This window comes from Oncorhynchus keta, chromosome 32 (genome assembly GCF_023373465.1).
Source record: "Oncorhynchus keta strain PuntledgeMale-10-30-2019 chromosome 32, Oket_V2, whole genome shotgun sequence".
In the NCBI taxonomy this organism is placed as follows: Eukaryota; Metazoa; Chordata; class Actinopteri; order Salmoniformes; family Salmonidae; genus Oncorhynchus; species Oncorhynchus keta.
The window spans coordinates 5918367-5939701 of NC_068452.1; the positions used below are offsets into that span (position 1 = coordinate 5918367).

The following is a 21335-nucleotide window of genomic DNA, read 5'->3' on the forward strand; positions in this document are numbered from 1 at the left end:
ACAGAACCGAGAGATAGACAAGGACATAGACAGGAGGCTGCAAAGGACCAGAGACAAACGTTCTGGGACCAGAAACTGGGACACCGACAGCAACTGCCACACTATTACTAGAGACTGGGACATAGAGAGATCTGAGAGGGTTAGGCATGGGGATGAGTCTATAGACGGCTCCATTGAGCTCTACTCATACTCCATGGACCCTATATACCCTGTTTCTCATCCTCCTCATGCATCTATGATGGCAACCACCCAGTACTCTCCGTAGATGGCATACCACAGCAGCCCCTACACCATTGCCTTCCCTCCTGGGAGGGGTTATCCCCTGGTACCATGCCCCATGATACCATGCTTCCTGGAATCATGCCCGCTGGTGCCATGCTGCCTGGTAACAAGCCCCTCCTACCTACCCACCCCCTCCAGCTCACATCTACCCAGCCTGCTAGCAACCTCCAGCTCTCATCTACCCAGCCTGCTACTAGCAACCTCCAGCTCACATCCACCCAGCCTGCTAGCAACCTCCAGCTCACATCTACCCAGCCTGCTAGCAACCTCCAGCTCTCATCTACCCAGCCTGCTACGAGCAACCTCCAGCTCTCATCTACCCAGCCTGCTACTAGCAACCTCCAGCTCACATCTACCCAGCCTGCTAGCAACCTCCAGCTCACATCTACCCAGCCTGCTAGCAACCTCCAGCTCACATCTACCCAGCCTGCTAGCAACCTCCAGCTCACATCTACCCAGCCTGCTAGCAACCTCCAGCTCACATCTACCCAGCCTGCTAGCAACCTCCAGCTCACATCTACCCAGCCTGCTAGCAACCTCCAGCTCACATCTACCCAGCCTGCTAGCAACCTCCAGCTCACATCTACCCAGCCTGCTAGCAACCTCCAGCTCACATCTACCCAGCCTGCTAGCAACCTCCAGCTCACATCTACCCAGCCTGCTAGCAACCTCCAGCTCACATCTACCCAGCCTGCTAGCAACCTCCAGCTCACATCTACCCAGCCTGCTAGCAACCTCCAGCTCACATCTACCCAGCCTGCTAGCAACCTCCAGCTCACATCTACCCAGCCTGCTAGCAACCTCCAGCTCTCATCTACCCAGCCTGCTGCTAGCAACCTCCAGCTCTCATCTACCCAGCCTGCTACTAACAACCTCCAGCTCTCATCTACCCAGCCTGCTAATAACAACCTCCAGCTCTCATCTACCCAGCCTGCTAATAACAACATCCAGCTCACATCTACCCAGCCTGCTACTAGCAACCTCCAGCTCTCATCTACCCAGCCTGCTACTAGCAACCTCCAGCTCACATCTACCCAGCCTGCTAGCATACTCCAGCTCACATCTACCCAGCCTGCTAGCATACTCCAGCTCACATCTACCCAGCCTGCTAGCATACTCCAGCTCACATCTACCCAGCCTGCTACTAGCAACCAGCCTGCTACTAGCAACCTTCAGCTCACATCTACCCAGCCTGCTACTAGCAACCTCCAGCTCACATCTACCCAGCCTGCTACTAGCAACCTCCAGCTCACATCTACCCAGCCTGCTACTAGCAACCTCCAGCTCACATCTACCCAGCCTGCTACTAGCAACCTCCAGCTCACATCTACCCAGCCTGCTACTAGCAACCTCCAGCTCACATCTACCCAGCCTGCTACTAGCAACCTCCAGCTCACATCTACCCAGCCTGCTACTAGCAACCTCCAGCTCACATCTACCCAGCCTGCTACTAGCAACCTCCAGCTCACATCTACCCAGCCTGCTACTAGCAACCTCCAGCTCCAGCATCTACCCAGCCTGCCAGCACTACTCTTAGCAACCTCCAGCTCAACATCTACCCAGCCAGCTAGCCAGCATCTCCAGCCAGCTAGTCTTAAGTCAGAGATGCAACATTCATCCAACCCGCTAGCAACCACCATCTCACATACACCCAGCCAGCTAGCAACCACCATCTCACATACAACCCCAGCCAGCTAGCAACCACCATCTCACATACACCCAGCCAGCTAGCAACCACAAGGAAAAGAGACAGAAGCATGCAGAAGCCGTAGTGAAAGTGTCCCGTCAGATGGTGACAAAGAAGTCCCCCGCGGTATTGACCACTCGGATAGCGACAAAGGAGTCCCCCTCTGAAACAGGGCCTAAGAAAGAACTAGAAGGCGAGGAACCACATGCTGACACTGCAGAGAAAGTGCCTCCTCAGGTGACTGCAATGGACTCTGCGGTCCCCTCTGAATAAAATCTGGTAAAAATGTTGTATCCAGGTGTCTTTATGAGGATTCTAATCGGATGTCTAAAGAGGCATCAGTACAAGATGAAAGGGAAGGGGAAGCATCCTGCAAAGAGGAGGAAAAAGGCTTGCCAGTACAAAGGGAAGACACCACTTGTATACACTAAGGAGAAAGTGCCTCCTCTAGAGGCTGCAAAGGACTCTGGGGACCCCTCTGAGCCAAAGCCCAAGAAAAAAGAAGAATAAACACTAGAGGAAAAAGGAGAGATATTCATAACGGTACACAGAACCTATTTGACAAGGGGGAAACTGTCAAAGACAAAAGCAGATGCTAAAGGCACTGAGGCCAATTCTGAACCAGCACCCAAGATGGAAGGGGAGGGAGGAATGACATAAGGGAAGGAACTGCTTGCAGACACAATAGAGAAAGTAGTTCCTCAGTTGATTACAAATGCCTCTTGGCTTCCCTCTGAACCAGGGCCCAACAAAAAACCAGAAAGAGGAAGAAACTGTTAGAGTAGAAACTGCTTGCAGATCATATGGAGAAAGTGTCTGCAAAGAGCCCTCAGCTCCTCTTGGAACCAAAGGCCGAGAATGAGAGGACGACGCAATTAAAGATGGCGAGAAACTGCTAGCAGACCTTGTGGAGAATGCGGCTATAATGGGCCCTGGCTTTCTCTTTGAACCAGAGGCTGAGAAAGAGACGAGGGGAGAAACAAGTTCTCCCTTGGTTATCTGAAATACCCATGTTTTCACTAAGATGAGGTTATGTTGACCTTTTATCTACCTATGACTTGGCGTTCACCAGTCAACCACATTTTGTCCTTGTTATGGCAAAGCCTTTTAATGACATTGAAATTCTTAAATGTTCCTCAACTTGAAGAGTTCAAGCTGAAGATAGGCACGCCTAACATAGCCTCAAAGGATGGCTAGCTGTTGTAAGTAAAAGCACCAGAAATACATTGGTTTCAAGGGAACATGATTGTATTATATCATAGCAAGTCGTTCATCTCAACTCTTTCTCTTTTCTGCAGATCTTCACTGGGCGTCATGAGCTCATCTCCCACTAGAATAGAACCTGCTGCTGACCCATCCAGACCCTATGGACATCAGTTGGCTTACTTGGTCACCTATCAACCATTTTATAGATTTGTAATGACACTGGCAAAGGATTTGTTAAAGTTGAGCCTTGTCCTTAAATGCTTCACATTGAAGTTATTTTCAGTGTAATTTATTGGTATTGTGTGTATGTGGTAGGACCTAGGCCGCTCATATATGCTAAGTACCTTTAGCGTCTACTGACGATAGTATCTTCTGGCCGGGGGAGTTTTATTAAGACCCCAGACACTTGCACTAAATGTTAACATGCATCATTTCACACATTGTTTGCGGTACGATTTTGGAAACATAAGGAACTATCTTACATATCAGTGGAGAGAAAGAAACACCCGTTTATTGGGTTAGGGTTCCCCCACGGCCATATTTCCATGTTCCAGTGCTGGTTTACGGAAAACATACAGAGACAGTTGACTACCTGTGCTAATTAGTGATCTGCGTCTCCAAAAACCTGTGTAGAAACGGAAGATGGACACCGCAAACTCATCACCGAAAAATACTATCGGCTGCAACTGTTAAAACCGGGTTTATAAACTGGGTGGTTTGAGGCCTGATTTCTGATTGGCTGAAAGCCATGGTATATCAGACCGTATACCACAGGTATGACTAAGCATTTAGTTTGACGGCTCTAATTACGTTGGTAACCAGTTTACAATAGCAATAAAGCTCCTCTGGGATTTGGGATTATGACCAATACCACTGCCAAGGGCTGTGTCCAGGCACTCTGTGTTGCGTCGTACATAAGAAAAGACCTTAGCCGTGGTATATTGACCATATACCACTCTTCCTCTGGTCTTACTGCTTTTATAACACGAGTAAATGGATATTTTTCATATGAAAGTAGATGGCTTTATGTTTCTAGAACCGTACCTCAATTTAGATGGAGTATTTGGCTGCCAGAGACAATTTGCCTGTTTATAAACCAAATAAGGGCGTGTTTACTTGGTCTGGTCATGTGGTCAGGAAAAACTCCTGGCCCTGGGCATAGTACATGTGTATCAATGCGATGAAAAGACTAGCGGCGGAATTATGTTTGTAAGTTGTCATGCCTGATAGCTAAAAGAACTGCCATTGTTTCATTCCTCAGTTCAGTCAGCCCACCGATTTCTATAGATCATCATTCACTTTGTAAATATGTAATTGAATAAAATATTCTATCTAATATTGTAAATGTGTAGTGTGTCATATTTCAACGCATTGAGCTTCACAGTCCTTTTCAGGGACACCTTCCATTGGTTTTGTATTAAAAAATCCCATGCACTTTCGCATTCTGCCCTATTGGTGGCAGTATTGGAATTTTTGGTCCTATGAAGCTGAAATAATTTAACTCGAATTAGGGGCCTGGAAACGAGTTTATTGTTTGATCAGTTACCGTTCTAGCAATTGAAGAATATACAATAGTATTTCCAAGTCAAAGCACTTCGATTTTTTTTCAGACTCTGGTTGTGTACGTGCAAGTTATCGGTACCTCGAACGAGACGGCGAACACAAAGGCCTGCGAATGTAGCATTAGCACGTTAGAAGGGGGCAGACGGGAGGTAAAACAATTATTACAATCATTGCTTGCACCTTTTAAGTGGCAACGTGACTTTAGATTAGGATATTTTATATATTTTGTCGATATTCTCCTACCTGGCATGCTCACATTTGACAATACTCTGGATAAGAGCGTCTGCTAAACGACTTAAATGTAAATGTAATTTAGCTAGCACGCTATATGCGGGCCTGCTCTGAAAATTAGATGACTACCTAGCACATTTCAGCTGACATTCAAAACAATATTTTACAAGCAGGTTGGCATTATATAAGTCAAATTGAACTACCTATATATTGGAACTTGTTTGTTAGAAGCCTGTTAATTACTTTGAGTCCTTATGTCTTGCCTTGAACAGGCATATCTGGGTAAAAAAACATCCAATGTAGCATGATCAACGACAAAACATGTTTATATTCATCACATGCTTAACGTTAGTGTTATAGTTGTCACCCAGACACACAGTACAGTTCACCCCTTTATTATCTGGAGTATCAGCCCAGCTCAGGCACCTTGGCAGAATGTACCCAATGGATCCAGAGAGGCGAAGTCACCAGAGGGAGTATGAAGAACCAGAGCGATGCAGTCAGCGGAGGGAGTATGGAGAACCAGAGCGATGCAGTCAGCGGAGGGAGTATGGAGAACCAGAGCGATGCTTTCAGCGGAGGGAGTATGGAGAACCAGAGAGATTCAGTCAGCGGAGGGAGTATGGAGAACCAGAGCGATGCAGTCAGCGGAGGGAGTATGGAGAACCAGAGAGATTCAGTCAGCGGAGGGAGTATGGAGAACCAGAGAGATTCAGTCAGCGGAGGGAGTATGGAGAACCAGAGAGATGCAGTCAGCGGAGGGAGTACAGAGAACCGAGGTCAGGGCAATGGGACGATGGCCTTGAGACGAGAGGTAACGGCCAGGCTATGGCCAGAGATCTCTACAGTGAATACTCCAGCATGAGGAGGACTAGAGAAGATTGGGAGGACTATGGTGCTTCCTCTGATATGAGCTACACAATGGACCCATCGTCCAGAGACTGGAGCGAAGGCTCATTGAGGGGTAGTGGTGCTCCCTTCTCACCAGACACAGATGGGGACGTTGATGGAGATCCTGTGGAGCTCAGTGTGGAGGACCTGGAGCTCCTTCAGAACAGGATGGAGATCATCGAGGAACAGATGGCCCTTAAAAAAGCTGTTCTTGCCATGGAATTGGTTGGGCCTGAATCAAAGGCCATCTGTAAACAGAAGACGAAGGACAAGGACCTTGAAGTGTTAACAACAAATGTTTCCAATAACGATGTTACTCTTAAAGAGAGGGTGAATTGCATTTTGAGAAAGCGGGCATGGACCAATGAATGTCGCTCAAAGGTATGTGCTTGTTACTACATCTGTATTGATGAATCGATTGATTTCCTGATGTTTGATGCACTGTTCTGTTCCATTACATAGACTAAGGAGAGGCAGTTGAATAACCCCTAAGTGAAGATCTAGAATCAGTTACCCATACACCTGTCCCCATTAACCATTTAGAGGTAAAAAAATATATATATTAAACTGACCTTAGATCAGTATTCAGGGACAACGTAGGCTTGATCAGCATCATACATATTCAAAGTCTTTCTTAGTTCTTTGTGTGTCCTTTTCAGGAAATGTGTCTTACATCGCAAACTCAACAGCACAACTTCACCACATATACATAAATACAATAGGGATGTGCATCTTTCCCTTTTCAAGACGATTTGACATGTATCTAGATGCATGTGCTCTGATACGGGAACGATAAGTTTTAGTTTGAAAGGATTCGGGTTTGATTAGAGAATTAATAGATTTGGGTTTGATACACTCACGTTTGTAGCATAGACACATCCATTTTCCATTCTGAATTGAAACATGCTGCTGATTTAGATCATAAGCTGGGCCTCAAGGAGCTGGAGCTGTGTGAGTAAACTATATACAGTGCCTTCGGAAAGTATTCATACCCCTCGACTTTTTCCACATTTTGTTACATTAGTCTGATTTCTAAAAATGATTCAATCAAATTTCTCCTCACACAATCTACACATCTACACACAATACCCCATGAGGACAAAGCAGAAACGGGTTTAGGCATTTTTGCTAATTCATCATGAGGGGAAAAGGAAACCGCACACTGCTCTTGATAGTATCACCGATCATTTAAAAAAACTGAAATCACATTTACATAAGTATTCAAACCCTTTACTCAGTACTTTGTTGAAGCACCTTTGACTGCGACTACAGCCTTAAGTCTTCTTGGGTATGACTCTACAAGCTTGGCACACCTGTATTTGGGGAGTTTCTCCCATTCTTCTCTGCAGATCTTCTCAAGATCTGTCAGGTTGGATGGGGAGCGTTGCTGCACAGCTATTTTCAGGTCTCTCCAGAGATGTTCAAGTCTGGGCGCTGACTGGGCCACACAAGGACATTCAAAGACTTGTTCCGAAGCCACTCTTGCGTTGTCTTGGCTGTGTGCTTAGAGTCGTTGTTCTGTTGGAAGGTGAACCTTGGTCCCAGTCTGAGGTCCTGAGCGCTCTGCAGCAGGTTTTCATCAAGGCTCTCTCTGTACTTTGCGCCAGTCATCTTTCCCTCGATCCTGACCAGTCTCCCAGTCCCTGCTGCTGGAAAACATCCCCACAGCATGATGCTGCCACCGCCATGCTTCACCATAGGGATGGTGCCAGGTTTCCTCAAGACGTGACTCTTGGCATTCAAGCCAAAGAGTTCAATCTTGGTTTCATCAAACCAGAGAATCTTGTTTCTTTAGGTGTCGTTTGGCAAGCTCCAAGCGGGCTGTCATGTACCTTTTACTGAGGAGTGGCTTCCGTCTGGCAACTCTGCCATTTAAAGCCTGATTTAGTGGAAGTTTCTCCCATCATCTCCACAGAGACTCTAGACTCCACAGAGACTCTAGAGCTCTGTCAGAGTGAACATCGTGGTCACCTCCCTGACCAAGGCCCTTCTCCCACGATTGCTCAGTCTGGCCTCGCGGCCAACTCTAGGAAAAGTCTTGGTGGTCCAAACTTCTTCTATTTAAGAATGATGGACGGCACTCTACAAAAATGTTTTGTTACCCTTCCCCAGATCTGTCTCGTTGAAGGAATTGTTTGTAGAGCTACATCATGGCTTGGTTTTTGCTGTGACATGCACTGTCAACTGTGGGACCTTTATAGACAGTTGGGTGTAGAGGTCGACCGATTAATTAGGGCCAAATTCACGTTTTCATAACAATCGGAAATCTGTGTTTTTGGGCACCGATTTCCTTTTTTTGTTGTTGGTTTGTTATACCTTTATTTAACTAGGCAAGTCAGTAAAGAACACATTCTTATTTTCAATGACGGCCTAGGAAGAGTGGGTTAACTGCCTTGTTCAGGGGCAGAAGATAGATTTTCACCTTGTCAGCTCAGGGGATCCAATCTTGCAACCGTACAGTTAACTAGTCCAACGCTCTAACCATTGAACTCCACAAGTAGCTTGCCTGTTACGTGAATGCAGTAGAAGCCAAGGTAAATTGCTAGCTAGCATTAAACTTATCTTTAAAAAGAAAAATCAATCGTAATCACTAATCCATTTTAGCAGGCAATATTAACCAGGTGAAATAGTGTAATTTCTCTTGCGTTCATTGCACTTAAGAGTCAGGGTATATGCAACAGTTTGGGCTGCCTGGCTCATTGCGAACTAATTTGCCAGAATTTTACGTAATTATGACATAACATTGACGGTTGTGCAATGTAACAATAATATTTAGACTTAGGGATGCCACCCATTAGATAAAATACCGAACGGTTCCGTATTTCACTGAAATAATAAACTTTTTGTTTTCGAAATGATAGTTTCCTGATTCGACCATTTTAATGAACAAAGGCTCGTATTTCTGTGTGTTATAATTAAGTCTGATTTGATAGAGCAGCCTGACTGAGCAGCAGCAGGCCCGTAATCATTCATTCAAACAGCACTTTCGTGCGTTTTTCCAGCAGCTCGTCGCAAGCACAGCGCTGTTTATGACTTCAAGCCTATCAGCCTAATGGCTGGTGTAACCGATGTGAAATGGCTAGCTATTTAGCTGGGTGTGCGCTAATACCGTTTCAAACGTCACTCGCTTTAAGATTATGGAGTAGTTATTCCCCTTGCACTGCAAGGGCCGCGGCTTTTGTGGAGCGATGGGTAACGCTGCTTTGAGTGTGGCTGTTGTCGATGTGTTCCTGGTTCGAACCCAGGTAGGGGCGAGGAGAGGGACAGAAGCTATACTGTTACACTGGCAATACTATAGTGCCTATAAGAACATCCAATAGTCAAAGGTATATGAAATACAAATGGTATAGAGAGAAATTGTCCTATAAATAATATATTAACTATATTAACATGTTCTGAGCAAGGAACATAAACGTTACCTATTTTACATGGCACATATTGCATATTGGCACATATTACTTTCTTCTCCAACACTTTGTTTTTGCATTATTTAAACCAAATTGAACATGTTTCATTATTTATTTGAGGCTACATTGATTTTATTGATATATTATATTAAGTTAAAATAAGTGTTCATTCAGTATTGTTGTAATTGTCATTATTACAACTAAATAAATTGGCCGATTAATCGGTATCGGCTTTTTTGGTCCTCCAATAATCAGTATCGGCATTGAAAAATCATAATCGGTCGACCTCTAGTTGTGTGCCTTTCCAAACAATGGATGATCAATGGAAACAGATTGCACCTGAGCTCAGTTTTGAGTCTCACAGCAAAGGGTCTGAATACTTATGTAAATAATGTATTTCAGATTTTTATGGGGTATTGTGTGTGTGGATTGCTGAGGATTATATATATATATATTGTAATGAGGCTGTAACGTAACAACATTTGGAGAAAGTCAAGGGGTCCGAATACTTCCCGAAGGCACTGTATGTCTATGGTGTGTGTACTATGTAAGCACGTGATCTTGCCGTAAGGGAGACTAGGCATCTACCCACCCCCTTGGCAGATTTGGGTGGACAATGTTTTATGGTTCTGAAATCGGCATAACCCACTAACTAACTTTGTCATTTTTAGTTAGTGGGTTATCTCAAAATTGAATGGTTTCAAAATCAAATGTTTTTTCTTTCTGTTGGTCAGAATAGTTTGTTTAATTCTCTGATACTGGTGGTGCCGGTACCTTCAATATTTTCCTCAATTTACTCTAGGAGGCTGCCAACCAGAAGGTCCCTCCCAAGCTTGTTCTCCATCCGCCCAAAGTGGTCAAAAGCTTTGTGGAACGGATGAACGAGTCCATCCTGCACAAAGACAGCAGATTGAAGGGCAGCCTTACCCTGGACGTCCATGAAGAGGAGCATCCTCTGAAACTCAAAGTGGAGGCTTTATTGGCACAGCGACACAATCCCACGGTGAATAAGGAGGTATGTACTATGTACCATATCTGGGATCAATTGTGTTTTGGAAGCGGACCAGCATACACGTTTAAAATGTATATAGCTGTTGCAGTGGATGGTTATTTGTTGACGTTTCCTCATGTTTGGTCCCTTATCTCATTGTTCAGGACAAAGCAGCCAAGGGCTTCCAGCACTTCCTCGATGTCCTCCACAAAGGGGTGGACATCGACAGGCTCTCAAAGATTGTCAACAATTCCAAGGATTTACCCTCTGTGGGAGAGGAGCTGCCACAAGGTCAGCCGCCTCCACTTCATGGCCAGCCCGAGACCAACTCTAAGAGTGAGAGGACGGTGCCCTCTCGCAAAAGGCGCTCCCGATTTGATGAGTTCCCACAAGGTTCAAACAGTCAAAAGACTGTTGGGCTGGATCTGGGGGTGGAGGAGTTGGGCCGACTGAACAACAGAATCCAGGAGAGGCTGTATGGGAAGAAGAGAGACCTGGGGAAGAAGGGGGGCAAGAAAGAAAGCGTGTGGGGGGTTGAGAAAGAGGAGAGCAAGAAGGGCAAAGAAGAGAGTGAGAAAGATAAACAGAAGGAGAAAGAGGAGAGCGAGGAAGATAAACAGAAGGAGAAAGAGGAGAGCGAGGAAGATAAACAGGAGAAAGAGGAGAGCGAGGAAGATAAACAGAAGGAGAAAGAGGAGAGCGAGGAAGATAAAGAGAAGGAGAAAGAGAAAGATAAACAGAAGGAGAAAGAGGAGAGAGAGAAAGATAAACAGAAGGAGAAAGAGGAGAGCAAGAAAGATAAAGAGGAGAGCGCATGCTCAAGTAAATGTCACAGTATTACCTTGTTATCAGATGGCTCCAACTCCAGCCCTCCTTGCCATCGGTGGACCGCAAAATACAAATGCTCTAGCACCAGAGACCAGGACCGAGACAGTGACAGGGGCAGATCTGAGAGAGACAGAGACAGACGCTCAAGCACCAGAGACCAGGACCGAGACAGAGACAGAGACAGGGGCAGATCTGAGAGAGACAGAGACAGACGCTCAAGCACCAGAGACCAGGACAGAGAGAGATACAGAGACAGGGGCAGATCTGAGAGAGACAGAGACAGGGGCAGATCTGAGAGAGACAGAGACAGGGGCAGATCTGAGAGAGACAGAGACAGACGCTCAAGCACCAGAGACAAGGACAGAGACAGGGGCAGATCTGAGAGAGACAGAGACAGGGGCAGATCTGAGAGAGACAGAGACAGACGCTCAAGCACCAGAGACCAGGACAGAGACTGGGGCAGATCTGAGAGAGACAGAGACAGACGCTCAAGCACCAGAGACCAGGACAGAGAGAGATACAGAGACAGACGCTCAAGCACCAGAGACCAGGACAGAGAGAGATACAGAGACAGACGCTCAAGCACCAGAGACCAGGACAGAGAGAGAGACGGGAGCAGATCTGAGAGAGACAAGGACAGAGAGAGATGGTGGGAACGAGACAAAGAGTGGGATGGGGACAAGGAAAGCTTCCGGGGGCTTTACCCATACTCCAACAATCCTACACACCCTCCTGCATCTTTGATGGCAACCGACCCAGTGCAGTACTCTCAGTACATGGCATACCACGGCAGCCCCTACGCCAGCGCCTTCCCTCCAGGGTGTAGCTTTCCCCCTGGTACCGTGTTCCCTAGTACCATGCCCCCGAGTACCGTGCTCCCTGGCACAGTGCCCCTCCCTAACCCCCTTGGGTATCCACTGTACCCCAACTGCCCACCTTCTTACTATAGTGGCCCTTCAGAAAGATTTTCCCAGCCATACACACAGGCCACTGGAAACCCTCAGTTCACAAACATGGATGTACAAGTGCAGGACCCATATGCATCCCTGAGCATCCCTGAACGGGAAATAGAGACTGTGTGGCCCAGACTTGTCCATCCCAGCATAAACCAAGACTCAAAGCCTGCCGGACTAAACCGTTTGAGTATAAAAAAGAAACTGAAGAGGGAACGCTATCGGACTAACTCGATTAATTGCAAAAACATACAAGAATTGAGGCAGCTTAAAGAAATTCCTCTGGTGGCTGCCACGGAGCCCGGTACAAAGAAAGTGCCAGAAGGAGATGCAGTCATAGAAGGGGAGAAACTGCATTTTGTGGTCCCTCCGGTGGCTACAACGTATTCTTGGGGACCCTGTAGAACAGGATTCCCAAATAGAAAAGGTAGAAAGGGGAAAACACTGGAAGAAAAAGGTTTATTCAACCAAGGTTTATCCATGAGAAACAGAGCCTATATGACAAGGTGGAAACAGCGTTTTGCGGAAGCGGTTGCAAAAGGCCTTGAGGTCCCCTCTGAACCAGAGCCCAAGACGGCGCCAGAAGCGAAGGACAAATCATTGACAGAATGGCAGAGGCTGTTTGCAGACTCTGTGGTGAATGTGGCTGCAACGGACCTATCTGCCCTTTCTGAACCCGAGGCTGAGAAAAAGCCAGACTGGGAGACTGAGCAGAAAAGGACAGACGAAGAGATGAAGGTGAAATTAAAGAAAAAGGTTTGTGACATTTTGAGTTCCGAGACCACATTTGCTCGAATGAATCAAAGTACTGTCTTTGCTATGAAGGTACTTCAATAATTTGTGATGTCCCCTATTGGTTATGAAGAATGCATGTCTGCATCTATTCTAAACGTTAATACATTTCATCCCCAGAGAGTGGCAGAAACACCAAAACCTTGATGTGTCCCTCTTGATTTTCTACTAATTAAATAGTGAGGATTTGAGATATCAATATGACCAAGCCTTTTTAAAGACAATAATTCTGTTGTTTTTTTCCGCAGCTTGACGAGTTCAACCTGAAGATGAAGCAGAAATCGATGCATTTAAAAGAAGTCCCAACATAACCTGAAAGGGCGGCTGTTGTAGGTAAAACAGCTTGAAATTCAACATCTGTTTCATGTCAATGAATGTGTAGTCAGATAACACCTTAAAATGTAAGATGACACTAATAATACCTAGAGAATATTTTATTTGTGACACTCACGCAATGACATCATTCATCTCAAGTCTTCTTCTTTTCTGCTGATCTTCACAGTGCGTCATGAGCTCACCTCCCCTTCAAACCTGCTGCTGACCCATCCAGACCCCGTGGACATCCGTTGGCTAACATTCTCTTTATCTAATATACACTCACTGGCCAGTTTATTAGGTACATAACGGGTCGGATCCTCCTTTTCCTCCAGAACGGCCTGAATTGTTCGGGGCACTCTACAAGTTGTCTGAAACGTTCCACATGGATGCTGGTGCGATGGCATCACGCAGTTGCTGCAGATTGGACGGCAATACATTCATGCTGCAAACAGCCCATTCCATCTCATCCCAAAGATGCTGTACTGGTTTGAGGTCTGAGGACTGCACAGGCCACTCAAGTAAACTGAACTTGCTGTCATGCTCCTCGATTGTCCAGTGTTGATGATTAAATGCCCACTGGAGCTGCTGCTTCTTGTTTTTAGCTGTGGAACCCGGTGTGGTCGTCTGCTGCAATAGCCCATCCGTGACAAGGATCGACAAGTTGTGCATTCTGAGATGCTGTTCGGCACACTGCCATTTTTTGTCTGTTTGTGGCCCGTCTGTTAGCTTACACGATTCTTGCCATTCTCTTTTGACCTCTCATCAACGAGTCGTTTTCGCCAACAGGACTGCTGCAGAATGGAGTTTTTTTGTTTGTTTGTTTGTTGCATCATTCGCAGGGTAGTCTAATGGTTAGAGCGTTGGTCTAGTAACCGGAAGGTTGCAAGTTCAAACCCACGTGCTGACAAGGTACAAATCAGTTGTTCTGCCCCTGAACAGGCAGTTAACCCACTGTTCCTAGGCCGTCATTGAAAATAAGTTTGAAAATTAAAATTTGTTCTTAAACTGACTTACCTAGTTAAATAAAGGTAAAATAAATGATCGGTTAACACTAGACACTGTTCTGCCTGAAAAGCCCAGGAAGGTGGCCATTTCTGAGATACAGGCGTGTCTGGCACCGACGATCATAACATGCTTAAAGTCGCTTAGTTCAGTTGTTTTGTACATTCTAACGTTCAATGGAACAGTATCTGAATGCTTCAATCCCTGTCTCCCTGCTTTATATAGCAAGTCACGGCCACGTGACTCAATGTCTGTAAGAGCGATCCATTTTCGTAAATGGGGTGGTGTACCAAATTAACTGGCCGATGAGTGAGTTGTTTTTGGGAGTATCTGTTCTTTATTTGACTATTTTTTTTATTTTTGACAACTTTTACTTTGCTACATTTGTAAAGACAATAATGTTCTTTTTACTCAATACAATTTCCCTGACACCAAAAAGTACTCATTACATTTTGAATACCAAGCAGGACAGGAAAATGGTCCAATTCACACACTTATCAGAACATTTTACATTTACATTTAAGTCATTTAGCAGACGCTCTTATCCAGAGCGACTTAAAAACATCCCTGGTCATCTCTACTGCCTCTGATCTGGCGGCCTGAGTATTAGTGTGTCCCTGGCTATCCGTAAATTAAGAGAACACATTGTGCCGTCTGGTTAGCTTAATATAAGGAATTAGAAATTATTTTACATTTAGATACTTAAGTATATTTTAGCAATTACATTTACTTTTGATACTTCGGTATCTTTAAAACCCAATACTTTTTACGTAAGTAGTATTTTACTGGGTGACTTTTACTTGAGTCATTTTCTTTAATTTTGCTCAAGTATGACGATTGGGTAGTTTTTCCACCACTGATTGCATTCTACCACCTGGAATGTCATTGCATTCTACCACCAGAATATTTCTAGATTTGTGCACTGAACAAAAACATAAACGCAACATGTGACGTGCTGAAGAAAAGAAAAATCCAGGAAATGTTCCATATGCACACATTTGTTTACATCTGTGTTAGTGAGCTTTTCTCCTTTGCCAAGATAATCCATCCACCTGACAGTTGTGTCATAAAGAAGCTGATTAAACAGCATGATCATTACACAGGTGCACCTTGTGCAGGGAACAATAAACGGACACTTTAAAATGTACAGTTTTGTCACACAACACAATATATGCCATTTGTCGCAGATGTCTCAAGTTTTGAGGGAGAATGCTGACTGCAGGTATGTCCACCAGAGCTCTTGCCAGATAATTTAATGTTGATTTCTCTACCATCTCTGTCGTTTTAGAGAAATTGTCAGTACGTACAACCGGCCTCACAACCGCAGACCACGTGGGGGGTGCTGTGGAGCATTTCTGTCTGTAGTGAAGCCCTTTTGTGAGGAAAAAAAATATTTCTGATTGGCTGAGCCTGGTGGTGGGTGGCTCTGGCTGCCAAGTGGGTGGGCCTATGCCCTCCAAGGCCCAACCATGGCTACACCTCTGCCCAGTCATGTGAAATCCATAAATTAGTGCCTAATGAACTTATTTCCTTATATGAACTCTAACCCAGTAAAAACATAGAAATTGTTGCATGTTGCTATTATATTTTTGTTCAGTATAATAATACCACCATAGGTTTGTCTTTTGTCCATATCATCTGAGGATTCATATTGAAGTTTTTTTTCAGTGTACTGTATGTTCAGATTGCTTTTATGGCATGGGCCATAAACCACAAGGTTGTTTTAGTTATAAAAGCCAGGAAACTGTCTAACTATTTTCAATCCCAAGCTTATAGATCCTGTCCTGTTTCATTTTGTATATATTTAACTGAATAAACTGCTTTCTTTGTATCTCAGGACTAAGTGTGGAGTAATGTATAATTTCTACCTAATTGTGTCATTTAAAAAATGAATCATGAATTAAGTTATGGCGAGATATAAAACACATTTGAATTTAATAGAAGATAATGTCTGGCATTCATCTTTGTAAATTCATGTACAGTGTATTTGTATAGTTAGTGTATAGTTTGAACTTCAGATTTGTGTGTGTTCTGTGTTCCCCTGTTTTCAGGAAGAGATGCTTTCTGAAGCACATGGCATTCTCATATTTTCCACAACTCAAGAAGACAAATACAAGATTGTATTGTATTACACATGTTTTTGTAGATTAAAAAAAAAAAAAAAAAAAACAGTTGTTGCAAATATACAGCACTTGTTCTGTTAAACAAAACCAAGTAAAACACAAAATAAATTACACAAATAGCCAAAATATGAGTCTTTTGAAAAAACCCTAATCAATTCGGGTTAGGGGTCCTTCTGTAGCTCAGTTGGTAGAGCATGGCGCTTGTAACGCCAGGGTAGTGGGTTCGATCCCCGGGACCACCCATACGTAGAATGTGACTGTGACACATGACTGTAAGTCGCTTTGGATAAAAGCGTCTGCTAAATGGTATATATTATTATTATATTATTATTATTATTCGAATCTCCAGCAGTCATTTGGAGTGACGTATCATCCCATATTACTTGGTGAATAGGAGAGCTGTGTGTGTGTGTGTATGCATGCATACGTGAGTGTGTGTGTGTATGTCTGTAACCCTAATTTAAAGCTCATCCCTCTCCTCTCCTTCACAGAGGCAGGCTTCCCTCTGGCTGTTCATGTAGGGCCTGCAGCCCAGAGTCCAGACTGTGTTGAACAGGGTGTCTGCTACCGTCTCACAGGCTAGAAGGTAAAGAGGGACATGGGGATTAAGAGTTAATTACTGGCCTATTTAAACATCTTGAACAAAATATCAATAGGCCTGATGAAAGTGCAATGAAGTTCAGGTATAGGGCTGTAGGTGTAATCTGTGGCTCTGTATGAAAAGTGTACACGCTGTCAAATCTTAGATTTTTACTTAATTCCTTGCGCCCCCTCAAAGTTAATTGGAGAAAGTTTGAGGGGAGGGATGTTGGCGCCTCCTGCAATGGACTTTGAGAGGGAGTTGAGGAACAGAGGAATCAAGGGCTTGATGGCTTATACACTTTTCAGACTGGAACTCTCCATGTACACTGCATCAGCTTGACTGACCTTCAACCTTTGACATGAAGCCCAGGCTCTTCTTGAGGTCAGAGCAGATGCTGTGGAGACACCAGCGGAACTTGGAGTCGCAGCGGTACTTGTTGGAGCCGCAGGTGTCGTAACACATGTCCAGCTGATTGCAGCACTTAGTCATGGCAGGAATACCCAGATCAACCTTGATGGAACAGGACAAGGGTGGTGAGTGTGTGTGTGTGTGGTGTGCTATAATGGTGTTATACACTAAGTGTACACCTTCCTAATATTGAGTTGCACCAACTTTTGCCCTCAGAACAGCCGCCATTAGTCGGGGTGTGGACTCTACAAGGTGTCGAAAGCGTTCCACAGGGATGCTGGCCAATGATGACTCCAATGCTCAAGTTGGCTGGATGTCCTTTGGGTGGCGGACTATTCTCGATACACACAGGAAACGGTTGACCGTTTACAAACCCAGCAGCATTGCAGTTCTTGACACGCTCAAAACGGTGCGCCTGGCACCTACTACCATACCTTGTTCAAAGGCACTCAAACATGTTGTCTTGCCCATTCATCCTCTGAATGGCACACATACACAGTCCATGTCTCACTTGTCTCAAGGCTTAAAAATCATACTTTAACCTGTCTCCTCCCCTTCATCAACACTGATTTGAAGTGGATTTAACAAGTGACATCAATAAGGGATCATAGTGTTCACCTGGTCAGTCTGTCATTGAAGGAGCAGGTGTTCCTAATGTTTTGTACACTCAGTGCATGCATACTCTTCAATCTGTATATCATTGGAGTTGTATGACCAATGTACAAGTCGAAAAATACTTGACTGGGGAAATGTTTCACCGAGCATTAATGTGTGTGTGTGCGTGTGTTTCCAATCATCTACATATGCATACACTATTGGGTACCGGAAGGCCTAGGAAGTAGGCGCTGCATCCGTTGGGCTCTGGCATCTGGTAGTCAGGGCGAGGAAGAGGAGCTTTACCTGAGGTAGAAAGAATGTTAGAGACATCAGTTCCCTTCAATTCAAGAAATCCCATGAGGAATATTTATTTCCACTTTTAATTTATTTTTAAATCCAAAGAGGAAAGTAGGAACTGGAATTTCAGTTTTACTTGATAAATTCATTGAATTTGACTTGAAATGGAACTGAACCCATCCTTGTTTGCCATCCACACTTGATTGACCAACCCAGCAAAGGGAGCCCACTGGTCACAGATGTCAATTCAAAGTCTACTCCACACTGGTTCAACCTAATTTCATTTAAATGATGTGGAAACAATGTTGATTCAACCAGTGTGTGCCCAGTGGGAGGTTGGATGTCCATAAATTGTATGTCAGACAACAGACGTTGTTAGAGAAGATTATCAGTTCATCAATGGTGGCAACCAAAACAGAGTCCATGGTCAACACAGGTAAAGCCCATGGGACATGTGATATCAAAGGTGAAGACTACAGCCTAGCTGTGAATCACTGAGTATTTCACACTTTACCTCATGACACCTCTGCCAGCTCTCTCTCCTTGCTCATAGTCCACTGACTAAGGAGCATTATCAGATGTGAGGTGATAAAGGTTATTAGTAATGTCAAAGGAAATCCTAGTATAAGCTCTCCCTAATCAGTTATATGGTGTCCTTGCAATTAAAGAGTTTAAATGGCTTCAACATGAGGATGAGTTAAAGACCTCAGAAAATCTTAATGTCCATGTTTATCTCCATTGGGTACCATCTCGCTAATCTATAATGGATCTCTACCTGCCCGGATAATCGTTACGCAATTTGAATTTAGGATCACATGGAAGCGGTCTTTACAGAACAGAATATCTCGGCTAACTAATCACTAGCCTGGTCTAGGTGGACTTGTTTCGCTAACTCCTCTGACTATCGTTGGCATGCCACGCATATGATACATGTATGATAGGCTAGCCAGAGTCGTCGATCATGTTCTTACCATATCGACAGCGGTACTGGCACACTCCATCGCGTCCGCCCATAAGCTCCAGCATGGAGTCAAAGTATCCATTGACGGCTTCAAAGCCTCCCCTAACGGAGTTCAGTCCCCACTCGTCCTCATCCTCTGCCTGGGAGGGGTCGACAGGGGCCTGGCTTGGGTCCACTGGTGCAGGTTCCTCAGCGTCCTGGGAGAGGGTCCCCTGGGTGGAGAGGCTCAAAACCAGAAGGAGAGCAAGGGAGGCCCAGTGCGTCATTGTGGTTCAGAGAAGCGGAGGGACAGTTAGGGACACAGCGTTGACGATCCACCAAGTTCAGCTGGAGGAATGAGAGAAGCACAAACACCGAGAGAGAGAGAGGGAACGAGACAACTCACTCTGTCACGTCAACCGGCACCCAGACCTGGACTTTGAGCTAGACACCGGGACAGCCTCCACTGTGGAGGAACGAAGGTCAGCTCCTATCTAGATTGTATTTCTGTTTCAAAGGTGCCCAATGTGTGCTATATGTATCTGTTTCGTTGTAATCATATTGGTCTCAGTGTTTTGACTATGATTCTATAAAGACTTGATGTTCTGTTTTGACTATGATCCTATAAAGACTGACATTCTGTCACCAATTTTGACTATATCAAAAGACTGGTGATTATGGCATGAAACAGTCAAATAACTAATTTTACTTCACACTTGTTCGCTATTCAGTTTTCTTACAAATTATGGTTAGAAAAAAAATCAATGCACTGCATTACTACACTTGACTTATTAAACAAATAACATTGGCAAAGCTTGGCCCAGAGACCTAATTGTGTCACGTATACTACTGATTATTTGTCTTTCAACACGTTCTAGTGTGCTGGTAGAACATGCCCTTTTTAAAATTTGTATTATTATTATTATTATTTTTATTAACAACAAATCGACGCATAAAGCACATGAGGGAACACAAGCATATATAGATTACAAACAATGGACAATCGAGCTAGGGGGTACAATATCACATCACAATTACACAAGGACCTTAAGGGACATGCATATACTTACAATTCTAACAGCTTTTTTTGTTAGCAGAGCATTTAACCGTCTTAAAATACAGTTCAATTTCTTTTTGTAGGTTACGAAAATGTGGTTTTCTGTTTGTAAATTTACATTTGTGAATAAAAAAAATTATTACATAAAAATGTTTCAGCTTATTTCTATTGTATGTAAAGAATCCAAACAGTACATCTCTCCACAATAGTGTCAAATCTTCATAAATGTGTTCAGTTATAAACCTTCTGATGTCTTGCCACAGTTTTCTTACATGCATACAATGCCAAAAAAGATGCAACACTGTTTCTGGGTGGTCATTACAAAAGGAGCAATTTGAGTTGATGTTTTCCTTAAACTTCTTCATATAGTGGTTGGCAGGATAATATTTATGAATAATTTAAGGAAACGTCCTTAATTTTGTTAACAAGTAAGTATGTGTGTGGTAACATCCAAACTTTTTCCCAACAGATATTATCAATAAATCCATTACAATAAGGCATGACATAAGGCATGACATAAGGCATGACATAAGGCATGACATAAGGTATAGATATAACATCCTGCTGAAACAAGGTTTGTATCGCTCTGTTGTTGAATGGACCAAAAGAGAAACAAATCTTTCCTACTGATGAGTCAACAGGGTTAAATCAGATATCGTTAAATTTGAGGTTAAAGATCTGCTCTCACACTTTTGGGAAAGGGCTTGTGAAGAAAAATCTTATTGCAAGAACTGGGAGCTCTTTATACCTTATACCTGTCCAAATACCTTAGAAAATATGGTAGTAATCTTGCTATGACCAGAAGAGCTGAGGAGGAAAATGTGATCATTAAGATAACTTCCCCTTCTCAGAGGTCCCCAGCCAACCTCTCAGGGGAGGAGAAGATGGAACTAATTGAGTTACAAAATAAACTGGATAATATATATAAATTAAAAGCAGAAGGAGCCTTTATTAGATCTAGGAAAAAATGGATTGAGGAGGGAGAACATAATTCATCCTATTTCTTTAGACTTGAGAAATTTCACTCTAAAAATAACACTATCCATAAGTTAAACATTGATGGTGTTATTACAGATGATCAAAAATTAATCGCTAAATACTGTAGCAATTTTTACAGAAAATTGTATAGCTCTACGTATTGTCAGGAATCCACAGATATATATTTTTTTAACTCACTGA

At 43.9% G+C, this 21335-nt stretch overlaps 2 protein-coding genes and 1 long non-coding RNA gene across 6 annotated transcripts; 2 read left to right on the plus strand and 1 right to left on the minus strand.

The window, feature by feature from the left end:
* The first annotated feature begins 1879 nt into the window (after positions 1-1879).
* LOC118364920 (uncharacterized) lies at positions 1880-4520 on the plus strand. The gene is made up of 2 exons (XR_004821683.2): positions 1880-3171; positions 3268-4520. It is a non-coding gene; the product is annotated as an uncharacterized LOC118364920 (long non-coding RNA).
* Positions 4521-4637: 117 nt separating this feature from the next.
* LOC118364922 (uncharacterized) lies at positions 4638-15982 on the plus strand. Of its 3 annotated transcripts, none has more exons than XM_052490547.1 (6): positions 4638-4887; positions 5382-6241; positions 10070-10282; positions 10423-12795; positions 13080-13164; positions 13334-15982. In XM_052490547.1, exons 2-5 carry the CDS (start codon positions 5405-5407, stop codon positions 13140-13142), a joined length of 3486 nt encoding a protein of 1161 aa, XP_052346507.1. In that variant the 5' UTR covers positions 4638-4887; positions 5382-5404; the 3' UTR covers positions 13143-13164; positions 13334-15982. The 3 variants fall into 3 exon arrangements, with proteins under 3 accessions (XP_052346507.1, XP_052346508.1, XP_035602636.2); XM_052490548.1 differs by having other exon boundaries at positions 5387-6241; XM_035746743.2 differs by having other exon boundaries at positions 4638-6241.
* A 280-nt stretch (positions 15983-16262) lies between these two features.
* Positions 16263-19526, minus strand: LOC118364923 (group XIIB secretory phospholipase A2-like protein). Of its 2 annotated transcripts, none has more exons than XM_035746745.2 (4): positions 19131-19526; positions 18089-18165; positions 17202-17367; positions 16263-16853 (listed from the first exon to the last, which is right to left on the minus strand). In XM_035746745.2, exons 1-4 carry the CDS (start codon positions 19384-19386, stop codon positions 16735-16737), a joined length of 618 nt encoding a protein of 205 aa, XP_035602638.1. In that variant the 5' UTR covers positions 19387-19526; the 3' UTR covers positions 16263-16734. The 2 variants fall into 2 exon arrangements, with proteins under 2 accessions (XP_035602638.1, XP_035602637.1); XM_035746744.2 differs by having other exon boundaries at positions 18077-18165.
* Between the last annotated feature and the right edge of the window lie 1809 nt (positions 19527-21335).

Coding starts and splice junctions, on each gene's coding strand:
- LOC118364922 (XM_035746743.2), top strand. CDS start 5,405: ATGTACCCAATGGATCCAGAGAGGCGAAGTCACCAGAGGGAGTATGAA. Junction 6,242..10,069: donor CCAATGAATGTCGCTCAAAG/GTATGTGCTTGT, acceptor AATTTACTCTAG/GAGGCTGCCAACCAGAAGGT. Junction 12,796..13,079: donor AGGTGAAATTAAAGAAAAAG/GTTTGTGACATT, acceptor TTTTTTCCGCAG/CTTGACGAGTTCAACCTGAA.
- LOC118364923 (XM_035746744.2), bottom strand. CDS start 19,386: ATGACGCACTGGGCCTCCCTTGCTCTCCTTCTGGTTTTGAGCCTCTCC. Junction 18,166..19,130: donor CCAGTACCGCTGTCGATATG/GTAAGAACATGA, acceptor TTTCTACCTCAG/GTAAAGCTCCTCTTCCTCGC. Junction 16,854..17,201: donor CTTCATGTCAAAGGTTGAAG/GTCAGTCAAGCT, acceptor TTTACCTTCTAG/CCTGTGAGACGGTAGCAGAC.